At 39.3% G+C, this 14,179-nt stretch overlaps 1 protein-coding gene across 1 annotated transcript; it reads left to right on the top strand.

The window, feature by feature from the left end:
• Positions 1-8,419: 8,419 nt before the first annotated feature.
• LOC139769312 (uncharacterized) lies at positions 8,420-9,820 on the top strand. The gene is made up of 2 exons (XM_071700258.1): positions 8,420-9,194; positions 9,284-9,820. The coding sequence occupies exons 1-2, from the start codon at positions 8,772-8,774 to the stop codon at positions 9,644-9,646; spliced, it is 786 nt and encodes a 261-aa protein (XP_071556359.1). The 5' UTR covers positions 8,420-8,771; the 3' UTR covers positions 9,647-9,820.
• The last annotated feature ends 4,359 nt before the right edge of the window (positions 9,821-14,179 follow it).

Here is a 14,179-nt window from a genome sequence, read left to right as displayed (position 1 = left end):
AGGAAAACACAAAACAAAGTTACAAGTGGCTCGAAACTCCGCGAATCCAATAAATTTGACTCAAACCATTGCAATCGATCACCAATTGCGTTTAGCATACAAATTATCGAATGAAGAAATCCTAAATAATATAATAAACCAAGGATCTCGGGATACATTTGTAATCTGTCAATTTGATGAAAAATTCGTTGCTATTAAATGGATCGATTATAACGGGCAATTGTATAAAGCAGGGAAATGTGTTGTACGCACAGATACACACGACGATTTGCCACATTTCGGATTAGTAACAGCTATATTCGTAAAGCAGGAGACAGTATTGCTTTCATATCAAAATATACGCACCCTCGGTTTTGACGAACACTGCCCATTCATATGTTGTTGTACCTAATGAAGTTGATGTTCAGAATCAATGTATTAATGTCGATAATTTGCCAGATTCAACACCTTTATATTTGCGCAAAATGAATGACAAGCATTATATTACTGTTCTTTATGCCGTATAATTAAAAAAACTTCGATTTGTTATTAAATTAACTATGTATAAAACTGTAATTGCACACTTTTATACTATATACTATACGTATATATTTTATACTTTAAGTTTATTTAAGAAATTGTATTTCTTTAGTTTTAAGTTAAAATAAAAAAATTTTAAGCAACGTTGTTTTTTATTTAATTTTTGCATAAAATCAGAAAGCAATAGGCCTATATAAAAATCAAATATATTTTTTTTATTTAAAGAAAAAAATATTGTTGCTACAAATAAATATTTTACTAGATACTAAGTCATTAAGTTGACATTAAATATGTAAACTTAGTATCTAATAAAATATTTATTTATAGCAACAAACATGTAGCCAAATAAATAAATAAGCTTGAAATTAATAAAATGCTATTAGGCCGATATATAAATAAAAGAATTTATTAGTCTGAACAAAATTTTATTTGTTCTGAATAAATCTTCTCTCAGGGTATACTTATATGGTGTAAATTATACATTGGCTTATTATAATACAATGGCTTGGTACTGAGCAGTCTAATGTTGCATACTGTATTATATTATTAAATTAAGGCTATTGATTTTGTAGCCAACGAAATTGATTATGAGGCTATAAGAATTATGAAGGCATCCGATTTTCAGCATATAATACCGAAGGCAGGGCCTAGAGCCAAATTTTGTGATAAGCTTGAGATTCATAAGCTTGATCCATTATCAACAGAAGTATGTTGTAAAGATTTTAGTGGTACCTAGAAAATCATAAGAATATTAAGATATCTTAAGGGCCAATTTCTTCACCGTTGGATAACTCTATCCTTCGGTTAACCTCACTCTTCATCTCCTTCTAACTGCCTCCTTAGAAAGAGATGAAGAGTGAGGTTAACTGAAGGATAGAGTTATCCGACAGTGAAGAAATTGGCCATAAGATATCTTAAGTTTTCCTAGAATATTTATGACAATTATCTTGAATATTTTTAGATATCAACAGGTTCAGTGTCACGTTTCTATACAGTGCATATGAATGACTCAGATGTAACAAATATAACAGATAAAGTTTGTCCCTCTACTTCAAATAGCGAACCTACTATTATTTTTGATAACATTATTGATGTCTCACAATCAGATAAAGAAGAAACGACATCAAACGTGAGTAAAATGAATATTATACACTACAGTTTTTAAGTTTACGACAGTTATCCTATTCTTAAATCTTAAATACTTCCTATACTGTGTTGTATTGTCAAATCTCTTAATATTTAAAAAGAAGTAAGACTTCTGGATTAAAAGTTACATAAATAATTTGATTTACAAATGTCGTACAGTATTAGTCCACACGTTAATTATTTTTTTCATGGATTATAATGTATTTTACACACTTAGCCTAATGAGGCAGCACCTTTGAGTGGAAAGCAAGATGAATTGAATTTAAACTGCAAGAAAAAGACACATTCAAGAACAAATGTGAGTAAAACCATTTTTAATTTGCATTGACACTTGCATTGTGTGTTGTATAATATATGCACAGTAATACCTTCTATATTTTTATCTTCTTTATAACTGATATTTTTTTGTTTTATGTGCTTTCTCTACTAGCTTGTTCAACTTCTAAGTGACACAGATTTAGATGTAAAAGCTGTTATAACTGTCTTGACTGGAGTACAGGATAATAAACAGAAAGACACAGCAAGAAATAAACTTTGTTCAGCGACCTGGACCCAACGGGGAAAGCGACATAAATGTAACTCTCGTGAGCGATGCGTCTGAGGGGTGCCAGTTTAAATGGGAAGTTAAGAGTAACTGGGGTATCAGCGACCATAACGTGTTGCTGATACGTATGATTTATGGTGAGAATGTTGAGCGAATGGAAGGTATGCGTAGGTGGGTGTGCAAAGACGTGGACTGGGAACGATATATGAGCGATCTGGTGGAGTATGCGTCTGAAGATGGTGCGATGGATAACTGTGACGCGGATAGCTTGGCGGAACGCGTCACATCATGGATCCTGAGGGCGAATGATAATAGAATGAAAAGGCAAGTGTGTGGGGTTGCGAGGAAACTTGTGTGGTGGACGGATGAACATGAGCGTATGAAGAGGGATGTGAGGAAATGTAGGCGAGCCTACCAGCGAATGCGAGGGAGAGATAAGAGTCGAGTGGAAGGATGTCTGAATGCGTACAAACGTACTCTGAGAGAGTACAAGAGAATGTTATGGAGAGTGAAAGAGGAGAACTGGAGACAGTTCGTGAGCGATAAGGGGAATCCCGGGATCCGTGGGGCGATGTGTACAAGGTGTGTATGGGAAAGTATGGACGAGATAGACTGAGTGCTATGAAAGTGGGTGACAGGGCTACGAGTACGTGGAGAGAGTGTGCTGCTGGATCGCTTCTTCCCGGCCGCGGAGATGGAAGATAGAGAAATGGTTGAAAGGTCGTTTGAATGGGATGAAGTGAATGTGGCTGTGAAAGCGATGAAAGTGGGTAAAACACCTGGGTTGGATGGAATAACTGTGGAAATGTTACGTGCGGTCTGGCGTGCAATTCCGGAATGGCTGAAAAGAGTGTATGATGTGTGTCTGAGTACCAATCGCTTTCCTACGGTGTGGAAGAAAGCGAGAGTGATTGTGCTGTTGAAATCCCCAGAGAAAGTGCGATCGGACCCCGGGTCGTACAAACCGATCTGCCTGCTGTCTGTGCTTGGGAAAGTGTTGGAGCGACTGATGGTGAATAGGCTTGAGCGATTGATGAGTGATAGAATGTGTGAGGCACAGCACGGGTTTGTGAAGGGACGTTCGACCGAGAGTGCGTGGAATAGCATACGTGAGTGTGTGAGTGGGTCCGTGCACAAGTATGTGTTGGGAATTTTCGTGGACTTCCAGGGTGCTTTTGACAACCTGGAATGGCCGTGTGTGCTTCAGAGATTGCGTGAGGAAGGATGTGAGGAGATTGGGTTGTGGGAGAGCTATTTTGATGAAAGATGGGCATGTATGATAGGAACGAATGAGGAAGTGTGGAAGAAGGTTCTGCGGAATGCACCGCAGGGGTCCATCGGTGGCCCAATCATTTGGGACCTACAGATGGACAGGCTCCTGTGGGAGCTCCGCAGACGAGGATGCAAGGCAACGGCGTATGCTGATGATCTGTTCATGCCTGTCGAAGGACAGAGCCGAGCAGATCTGGAAAGAATAGGGAACAAGTGGATGAGAATAGTGAGCGAATGGGGTGCGAGTGTCGGAGTGAGTGTCAGAGAGCAAGACTGTAATGATGCTCCTGAAAGGTAGTTTGTCTGAAGCGAGACACCCGAGCGTTAGTGTGAATGGGAAGCATGTGAGGTATGTGAAGTGTGTGAGGTATCTGGGTGTATGGGTGAGCGAGCGGATGAGCTTCAAGCCGCACCTGGAGTGTATGAGACAAAAGTGTGTGAGTGTGGTGGGAAAGCTGAGACGAGTGATGAGGAGCGAATGGGGATTGCGGAAGAGAGTTTGGCGCGTTATTTATAAGGGTTTGTTTGCTGCGTGTGTCATGTATGGTGCGAGCGTGTGGTATGAAGCCATGAAGTATGAGTATGCGCGTGAGGCGATCAACATATGCCAAAGAGTGGCGATGAGCGCCTGTTTGAATGTCTGCAGAACGGTCTCCACGAAGGCCATGCAGGTATTGATGGGTGGTCTTCCGTGGGATCTGGAATGTGTGAGAAGAGGTATGAATGCGAGAACTAAGAATGGTTGGAGACTGGGTGAAAATGATATTATGAGTGAAGAGGAAGTGAGTGCGAGAGGTGTGGATGAGAGCCTGGAACTAATGAGTGTTAGGCTGTATGAAAGATGGCAGAGTAGATGGGACGACAGTGTGAAAGGACGTGTGACATATGGCTTCATACAGAGTGTGAGTTTTGCCGAGGGATGCCTGGGATTTGAACCGAGCTTATGGCTCGGGTATATCCTGACGGATCACGGCAGTTTGAATGAGTTTTTGTATAAAAGGGGATTGTCTGAGACCGAGAGCTGTATGTGTGGTGCTGAGTGCGAGGACTGGAAGCATGTGCTGGTTGAATGTGAAATGTATGAGGATGTCAGGAACTTGGATAAATGGGGAGTCAGGGTGAGTGAGGATGGCAGAGTGGATGTAAGCAATGTTTTGGAGTGTAAGGAAAGATATGAGAGTCTGAGCAGGTTTGCGGCATGTGTGTTTCAGAGAAGACTGAGTGGGAATGTGTGAGGTGTGCGTGGTGAGTGCGGCTAACCAGTGCCGGGTCTGCAGGAGACCCAACTGGGAGTAGTCTCGGCTACGAAGATCCGACCGGTAATCTAGACTGGTACCACGGGGACCGGTGGCCCAGGGAGCTCGCTCCCGCCGGTCGCGGGTAGGACCATCGTGGTGGCAGTGATTTACAGCTGCATGCTGGCTAGGATACTCGAGTTACGTACTTGGGTGTCCAACGGGTGAGCTGCGTCCCAACAGCTCGGGTACCAACCTGCACAGCTGGTAGAGCGTGGATAGTCGCTCGCCCCAACCAGTGGGTTGCTGCCGGATCCTGTAGTCCTGCAGCGTACTGGTAGTACAAGACTTCGGTCGGTACGCGCCGATTGGGCGTCTCCCAATCTCACGCCCATGAGGGCCGTGTGGATTAGGCTCTACGAGTAGGTGCCGCACGTAAAACTTACGACAAATCTGTCCCTATCTACTATCTAGCGAAACCACTGCCAAGGGAACGGGCTTGGAAAAATTTGCGGGGAAAGAATTGAGCTTGACTCTAGTCTGGCACGGTTGAACATGAAGGTTCAAACTTTAACGAAAATAGCTTATGACGACTACAATTGTAGGATTATAAAAAACATATTGCTAAAAATTAATGCAAAATTAAATGGTATCAATCATACATTTGATAAAATGCCAGCATGTCTGAACGATGCTTGTATGCTTGTTGGCGCCGACGTGAGTCATCCCGATTCTAAAAATTCACCATCTATAACATCCATATATATATCAACAAAGCCATAAAAATAAAATAATGAATTTTTCCAAGTAATATTAAACTTATAATATTGCCTTGTTACAAAAGAAAACAAGTTAAAAAACATCTTATTTTTCGGATAAACATTTTAATTGCTTACTCATTTGAGGTATTGTTTTGTCCCACTGTGTACAAAAAATCAAACGAAGAATTAAACAAAGAATTAAAGAAATCAAACAAACAGCTCAAAAAATCAAACAAAGAATTTAAAAAAAATTAAAGAAATCAAACAAACAGCTCAATTCAAGGCTTAATGAGTTCGAAAAAAAACTGGCTGAAAGTAACAAAAAAATTAAAGCATTTACCAACTTAATATGGATTTTGACCTTAGGCGAGGACGCACGAATCATTAAAAAAATTATTGACAAATATCCACGACAGATCAAATTCTTTGAAGAAGAATCCAGTTTTTCTATAGAATCTCTTATTAGAGATATACGCGTAATAATTAAACATCGAAACAGAATTGCGCATTGCAAGAGAGAGGAGGTAGATACAATTTTTAATGAATTTTATAACTAGACTATTTCGTTACAAGAAATTGAAAAAAAATTTCATATGCTATAGCATATACTCTATATAAATAACTTGAGTTGTCGTGAGAGAATTATTATATTTTATTTACTAGTTTATTTTATTTAGTATTCTTCGACAGTTTTTAAAGAAGCAGTTATAGTTCCTTTTTCTTTAATTTGGTTAATGCAAGTTTTAATTTTAATACATGGTCATTGTGGTGATTGTTATCATGTCTCGCTGTATTATAAAAGATTGTAAGCATGATCCGTTTCTGTCCGTTAAAGCACTCTATCTTCATATTCAAATGAGTCATCGATGGCATGTAAATAAAAAAATTATGTGTCAAGAAGAAAAATGTTGTAGAGATTTTAAAGGATGGCGTGCCTTTCGTAAACACTTGATTTCATTTCATAAAGTTCCCGCCATATCACATTCTACTAACAGATCTGAAACAAATCTTGATATTGATTGTGGTAGCATGCCTCATGATCAAAATATGAAGATAGTCGCTGTAGCTGATTGTCAGAATGCGATCAATAGTGATAATTCCGAAAAGGATGAAAATATTTTGATTAGGGTACAAGACTTTGCTTTGTATTTCATAACTAAGCTTTATGCCACTCCAAGTCTTCCACGTAGTATTGTTCAAAACATAGTGGATGAAACCCATGATCTTCTCAATAACATTTCGTCACTTTTAATACCTTCAATTAGAAACAATTTGGAAAATGTGATCTTGAGTGAAAATGTATTGACTGCGATAGGGTGCTTACGAAGAGGCGCTCGGGGTTAGGTTTTGGTATAGTGCACGTAACATATGCTATACCAAAATCAAACTCCGAGCCGGCCCCGAACGCTTCTTCGTAAGAACCCATAGAGAAAGGATTGGAAATTCTTAAAGAACCTTTTAGGAATATGGAAACAGAATACCAAAGACTGCAAAAAATGAAGAACAGTGGACAATAGATCGTTTCCGTGCGTAAGATATACACTCGATTTTCGCGAGTCGGCGAAATAATAGATTCACACCTCGAGCGGCATCGCGAGGTTACACCGGCCAATTCCGGTATTGCGGAAAGAAAAAGATATGACTCTGAAAAATTTATTTGGCTTTACTTTGCTGACCCAATCAAAGCTGACCAGATTGCTTTCGACTGATGTAATAAAATCTAGATCATTCAAACCTCGAGCAGAGATTGAAGAATTAAAAAAAAACAGAATGAAAAATTGAAAAAAAAAACAAATTAAAGAATTGAACTCAAAGTTTCATCAGTTTCATGCACAGATCAGAGCACAAGAAGAAGAAATTCAATATTTAAACCGACAGATCAGAGAGTTCCAAAATGTGTTTTGGTTATTAGTATTGGGAGAGAATGCACGGCAAATACGAAGTGTTTTAAAAAAAACTTGACTAGTATGGACAGAGGGTTTCTTGAAAACAACCTGGAAAAACATAAATATTTCATAAAATTACTTGAAGAAGATACTTCCCCCAGAATAATATAAAAAGAAGAGTGTTTAAAATATAATTAGACGACAGCGACAACGGCACCGAACACGAGACCGAATCGGTGACGACGATCGACGCCACCAGCGACTCGAGCAGTCGCTGTAGCAGCGGCTACGGCGGCAAACTGTACAACCGCTGCCCGATATGCGACCTCCACATCGACCCGTACACCCCGATATACATAGCAAGGCCAAACACATGTACCTGCGGCTGCGGCAGCGACAGCAGCCTCGACGAGACGCACTGCTGCTTCGCTCCCAAGCGTATGTATATGATCGCAAAGATATCGCGTTACGTTCGTCGTCGATGTGTACCGCGCGATTGTTCTTGATTGTTGTTAAAAATTGTTTTTTTCCTTTTCACACAAGCGGTCAAGTTCCCGTTGAAGCTGACGGGCTTGCGAACATTAAGGATTACCTCGCGCAATACTGAGCACGCTCCGTAAGTACTCAACGACACACACGCGCGCGTGTGCATATCACACCCCCCCATATCACATATCACAAAAGATACGTGCGATGTTACAACTAAGTTTATACCTATAAGGAAAGTTATGCAACAGTTCCTATCTCTTCCTGGAGTATTGGAAACTATTCTCCATTATATGGATAGTGTGCAGAAAGAGAAAAAAGTGTTTTTAAATTTTATTCAAGGTGAGATATGGCAAAAGAAAGTGCAACTCCATTATAAGAATAAAATCGTTATTCCTCTTTTTTTTCTTTGATGACTTAGAAGTTAATAACGCACTCGGTTCTCATGCTACTGTTCAAAAACTTGGCGCTGTTTTCTATTCTATACCATGTTTACCTCCTCAGTTTTCTTCTCAATTGACTAACATTTTCCTTGCTTTACTGTTCCATTCTGCGGATAGAAGTCAATTTGAAAATACTAGTGTCTTCGGTATTCTCGTAGATGAAATCAATTATTGGTAAATCTGAAGAATAGTGGCCTCCTCACCGATTTCGTTGAACTTAGACTTAATCGACGCGTTTTTGCACAAAACGACCGAATCTGGCAGAAAAAAGTGTCGCTCTGCCCCGCGAAGCGAGATATTAACAGTTAAAGTTGACAGGAATCAGGTTATGATTCCTGTCATACCGACGAGCTGTAGCGACTACGAACATGCCCTGCAGCCATATGCGCATGCTCAGTGGCCGCACGCGCATGCAGGCCATGCAGCAGATCACGTGACAACTGTTTGGTTGGTAAGTCAGAAGTGTAACATAATTCGAAATGATATTCTTTTGTTTTATCTTAAGTTATCGTGTCAAAATGCAGCTGCACGAGTTTTTGGCAGTGACTCACGATAAAGACAAATTAATAAATTATTTAATGGAACATAATGTGATAAGCAACGAAATATATTGTCCGAAGTGCAATAATAAATTAAAGTTAAACAGAGATAATTTCTCATTTCGTTGTCGGAAAGTATTTTATGAGAAAAATAAACATAAAAAATATGTGAAGAAACAATGCACATTTAGAGGAAGTGTTAGATTTGATACATGGTTCAGCAAATCTAAATTAAGCCTGGAAACAATATGCAGGATGACTGCATATTTTATTATGTTAAGACCTCCGAGACTTATGTTTATGTGCACAGAGTTACAACTTTCTCAGCACTCGGTTGTTGACTGGATTTCTTTTTGCCGAGAAGTAAGTATAATTTAATATACTTAATACAATGAATATATGTTCAATAGATATATATTTATAGAATTTGTTATGTTGATTTGTTATAATAGGTTTGCATATATTGGGCCGAAAAGAACTCAACGAAACTTGAAGGGCCCAATATAATCGTCGAAATAGACGAAGCAAAAATCGGCAAAAGGAAGTACAATCGTGGCCGAATAATCGAGGGAAAGTGGATCTTCGGTGGATACAAACGTGGCACAAAAAAAATTTTTATTGTGCCAGTGCAAGACCGCACGGAAAAAACTCTGCTTGAGCTGATCAAGGAGTGGATTCTACCTGGGACGACGATAATGTCGGATTGTTGGAAGTCGTACAACTGTTTAAACAGTGAAGGCTTCCAACATCTAACAGTAAATCACTCGATGAATTTCGTCGACCCAGATACCGGTAATTACATTGCAAATATATAAAGAGCAACATATGCATTCGAAATACACAACACTAAACTTAGCATTACTCATTTCTATTTGTTTGTCTATTCAGGAGCCCACACTCAGCACATTGAACGTGTTTGGAGAGAAGTAAGGGCTAATATCCCACGGTATGGAACGCGTTCTTCGCATTTAGTATATTTAGCTGAATATCTCTTCAAACGCGTTCATGCTTATGAAGATCGCTTAAGCAGTTTTTTCCGTGCAATTGCGGAATTGTATCCACCGAAGACTGTGGACGATGAAGCAGATGTCTCGGAGGCTACATAATTACAAGTTTAAGTTAGATCTGCTAAACCATGTATTAAATCTAACACTTCCTTTAAATGTGCATTGTTTCTTCACATATTTGTTACGTTTATTTTTCTCATATAATACTTTTCGACAACGAAATGAGAAATTATTTCTGTTTAATTTTAATTTATTATTGCACTTTGGATAATGTATTTTGTTACTTATCACATTATGTTCTATTAAATAATTTATTAATTTGTCTATCATAAATTATGTTAATATTATTGCATCCCTACTCGTCAATATATCCTATATAATATATCAAAGTACATGCGTGGGCGGATGGGCTTCGCCTCCCTGGAACCCCCCCCCCCCCCCCATGATCGGTGTGAGTGAACGTAGAAGTGTGAGCGGGGGAGGGGCTTGGCCTCCTCACTGATTTTAGGACACGCCTTCGGCGTATAGATTAGTGACGCGCTTTAAAAGTATTTAAGTGTTTAAAGCGCGTCACTAAAACCTAAGCAGGGCATACATGTGTGTGCCCTGCTTTAACGAAAGTCACAACTTCTATAAAGCAGGGCATACACACGTGTGTGTGCCCTGCTTTAACGAAAATCACAACTTCTATAAAGCAGGAAATACACACATGTGTGTGTGCCCTGCTTTAACGAAAATCACAACTTCTATAAAGCAGGAAATACACACGTGTGTGTGTGCCCTGCTTTAACGAAAATCACAACTTCTATAAAGCAGGAAATACACACATGTGTGTGTGCCCTGCTTTAACGAAAATCACAACTTCTATAAAGCAGGAAATACACACATGTGTGTGTGCCCTGCTTTAACGAAAATCATTAAACAGTTAAATACTTTTAAAGCGCGTCACTAACCTACATAGGTTAGTTGACGCGCTTTAAACACTTAAATACTTTTAAAGCGCGTCACTAATCTATACGCCGAAAGAATATCATTTCGAATTATGTTACACTTCTGACTTACCAACCAAACAGTTGTCACGTGACCTCTTGCATGCGCGTGCGGCCACTGAGCATGCGCATATGGCCACAGGGCATGTTCGTAGTCGCTACATCTCGTCGGTATGACAGGTCTCATAACCTGATAGTCGTCAACTTTAACTGTTAATATCTCGCTTCGCGGGACAGAGCGACACTTTTTTCTGCCAGATTCGGTCGTTTTGTGCAAAAACTAAAAAGATCGAACACACACTTTTGGCACCTGAATCCCCAATACGAGGCCTCTCACGCCAGAATACTATCGCACTCGAAGCATCGTGATACGAAGGAAAGAGGTCGAAATCAAGCAAGAGCGACAAATTATTTCGCAGGATGATCTTCCCATAACTGATGATGAAATAATAAAAAAGAATTTAAAATTTTCGGCTAGTGAAATGAGTAATTTTATACTACTGTTTCCTTTTCTTCTTGGTGAAGATGTCCTTCATGATGATGTATGGCAATATTTCTTGATTCTTCGTAAGATACATGACATTGTTAATGCTTAATCTCTTCAGACGGAATGTACTGAGTTATTAGGAGTGCTAGTAGAATAACACCATGAAAAATATCTTCACCTTTTCCATGATAATCTTAAATGTAAACACCACAATATGACTTATTATAAAACAATAATGAAAAAAAGCGGGCCTCTGTCTCATTTGAGTGTTATGCGGTTTGAATCAAAAAATCGTCTACTTAAACTTGCTGCAAATGCAACTTGTTCCCGCAAAAATATTACTCATACATTAGCCGTAAAAGAGCAGCTTAGTTTATGTCACAAATTTTTATCTACAGCCATATTATGTGAAAATCAGAAGATGGGGCCTATTCTTTGTACTGATCACATTTCTCAGATTCATGGATTTCATTCATTCAAATCTTCTTTATCCCCTAGTTTCATGGGAAAATGCATGGAAGTTGCCTGGTTACAGCATAAAGGTGTAACATACAAACATAATTTCTGTGTGGTTATTGATATTTTGGATAGTCTTCCTAAATTTGGTGTTATACTGAAAATTTTGTGTAACGAGAACAATGATTTGTGCTTAATCTGTCAAAATCTGTATACTATAGGATTTAACGAAAACCTTCATGGTTTTGAAGTTCAGGATACTATAGGTTTAACCGCTGTTAACGTGTCTAATTTATTCAGTCCTTTCCCTGCAATTATAGCACCTTTGCCACTGAGTGGCATTCTTTTAGTTACGACTAAGTTTGCCTTGTAAGCTTTATCCAATTTATAAATTGATAAAGCTTATCAATATAGCTTATCTTATTGTAAGCTTTATCAATTTATATATTAAGTTTAATTAGTTAGCTGCGAACGATTTCTGATTAATTCCATGCAACAATGTTTTATTATATTGTAAAAGAGACATGAATAAATTACTTTCTAAAAATACTACAGTAATTTTATCATATATATGTCATCTTTTATTTTACCCTGACACGAATAATACACCCTTATTTAATATATACATTGTTGCGTGCGTGCCGCCCGGTATGCTTTTCGTATCTCCGAGCGGAAGCGTGCAGCGAGCAGTCTTTCCGTCAAGTCGCGAAGCGTCCCCTTGACAACGGGCGGCTGTTTAACAACGGAGCCTTTTCAGAATTTACCGGGCTTTTAAGTTATACGAACGTGTATTTTTAATGTTCCTTCTAATTAAAGAGATTCGTTCATTTAAATACGTGTCGTTATTTCCGTGAGTGCGCGAGTGTGTGTGAGTGCGAGAGAGTCATCCGAGGAGTCACGGGCTCAACGTCGGCCTGGGCGTAACATTTTGGTAAGCCCAATTGTGGAACCACGGTGACTAACAAATAGACTCATAGAGAAATCAAAGCCCTCGAGTCAATCGAAGAAATCGAGTTGTACCGACCATCGACATCGGAGGCACCTATCATAGAACTTCCAGAGTTGAAGGAACTAGTGATCGAGGAACAATCAATAGTACCCAAATGACAGAGCAGACCGAGACCGCTGGAGACCAGCTGTTGAATGCTACGGTTGCTTATCTGGAACAGGGCATTCATTTCGCAATCCTTGTCTACAGAAGAGAAGAAACTTATGAGAGAACATATGATCCCGAAGAAAGAAGACCCAAGTGCGCAAGATACAGGAGGGAAGAGGAGCACCGGCGGCAGAAGGCAGGAGTTAAAGTCTTCGTCATGGAGCCTGGCCAGCTCTATGAGAAGAAGAAGCTCCGGAGTGCGGTTGGGACCGAGAAGAGAACGGCACCCGGTAACCTGTGGCAGCAGCCCAGGGTAGGGCAGGAGGCCCGTCCCGGTACCCTGGAATCGCACGATTGGAGAGGACCTGTTGTGGAGGCTGGGATGGACGGAGCCCGGTAACTCGTTGCAGCAGCACGAGAAGGGCAGGAAACCGTCCAGGAGTAGCGGCCTCCCAAGGAATTGCAGCAAGCTGCCTCGCTGATTGTCGGGACGACAATCTGAAGAAGGGGGGCAGTGTTGCGTACGTGCCGCCCGGTATGCTTTACGTATCTCCGAGCTGAAGCGTGCAGCGAGCAGTCTTTCCGTCAAGTCGCGAAGCGTCCCCTTGACAACGGGCGGCTGTTTAACAACGGAGCCTTTTCAGAATTTACCGGGCTTTTAAGCTATACAGACGTATATTTCTGATGTTCCTTCTAATTAAAGAGATTCGTTCATTTAAATACGTGTCGTTATTTCCGTGAGTGCGCGAGTGTGCGTGAGTGCGAAAGTCATCCGAGGAGTCACGGGCTCAACGTCGGCCTGGGCATAACAATATTTATATACATTAATAAGGTTGTATTATTCGTTTAATGCAAGTAGAAAATAAACATAAAGCAATAATCAACAGTCGACACAGAGTACAGGTCGTTGCGTGGAACGATGAAGTCGATCGTATAAAATATTTTTTGCAGCCTAATCGAGTAATTATTAATTTATAATAAATACTTTTTCTAATAATTAAGTAAATAAATTAAATCAAAATTATTTCTTATTTTATGATATATTCTTTATTAATTTTATTTCATTTTTTACATAAAATTTTTTGGTTTTATTTCTTTTTATTAATATTTTTATTTAAAATTATTATTAATGTTTTAAACGTTTATTTTTTAGATAATTCATATTGATGGTGCAAAAGCTAAAAAACCTAAAACAGATGATTTTAATATTGGGACTCTTCCATACGAGCTCATTATAAGATCAAATACGTTAATAAATCATTTGGATACATTTGATAGTAAGAAAAATATATCTATGGAAGCTCAAGAAATAA

Source organism: Temnothorax nylanderi, unplaced genomic scaffold (genome assembly GCF_030848795.1).
Source record: "Temnothorax nylanderi isolate EJ_2023f unplaced genomic scaffold, tnyl_v1.0 TNYL_tig0022_pilon, whole genome shotgun sequence".
NCBI classification, from domain to species: domain Eukaryota; kingdom Metazoa; phylum Arthropoda; class Insecta; order Hymenoptera; family Formicidae; genus Temnothorax; species Temnothorax nylanderi.
The sequence above is the reverse complement of the archived record's forward strand: the minus strand, read 5'-3'. Positions and strand labels throughout refer to the sequence as shown.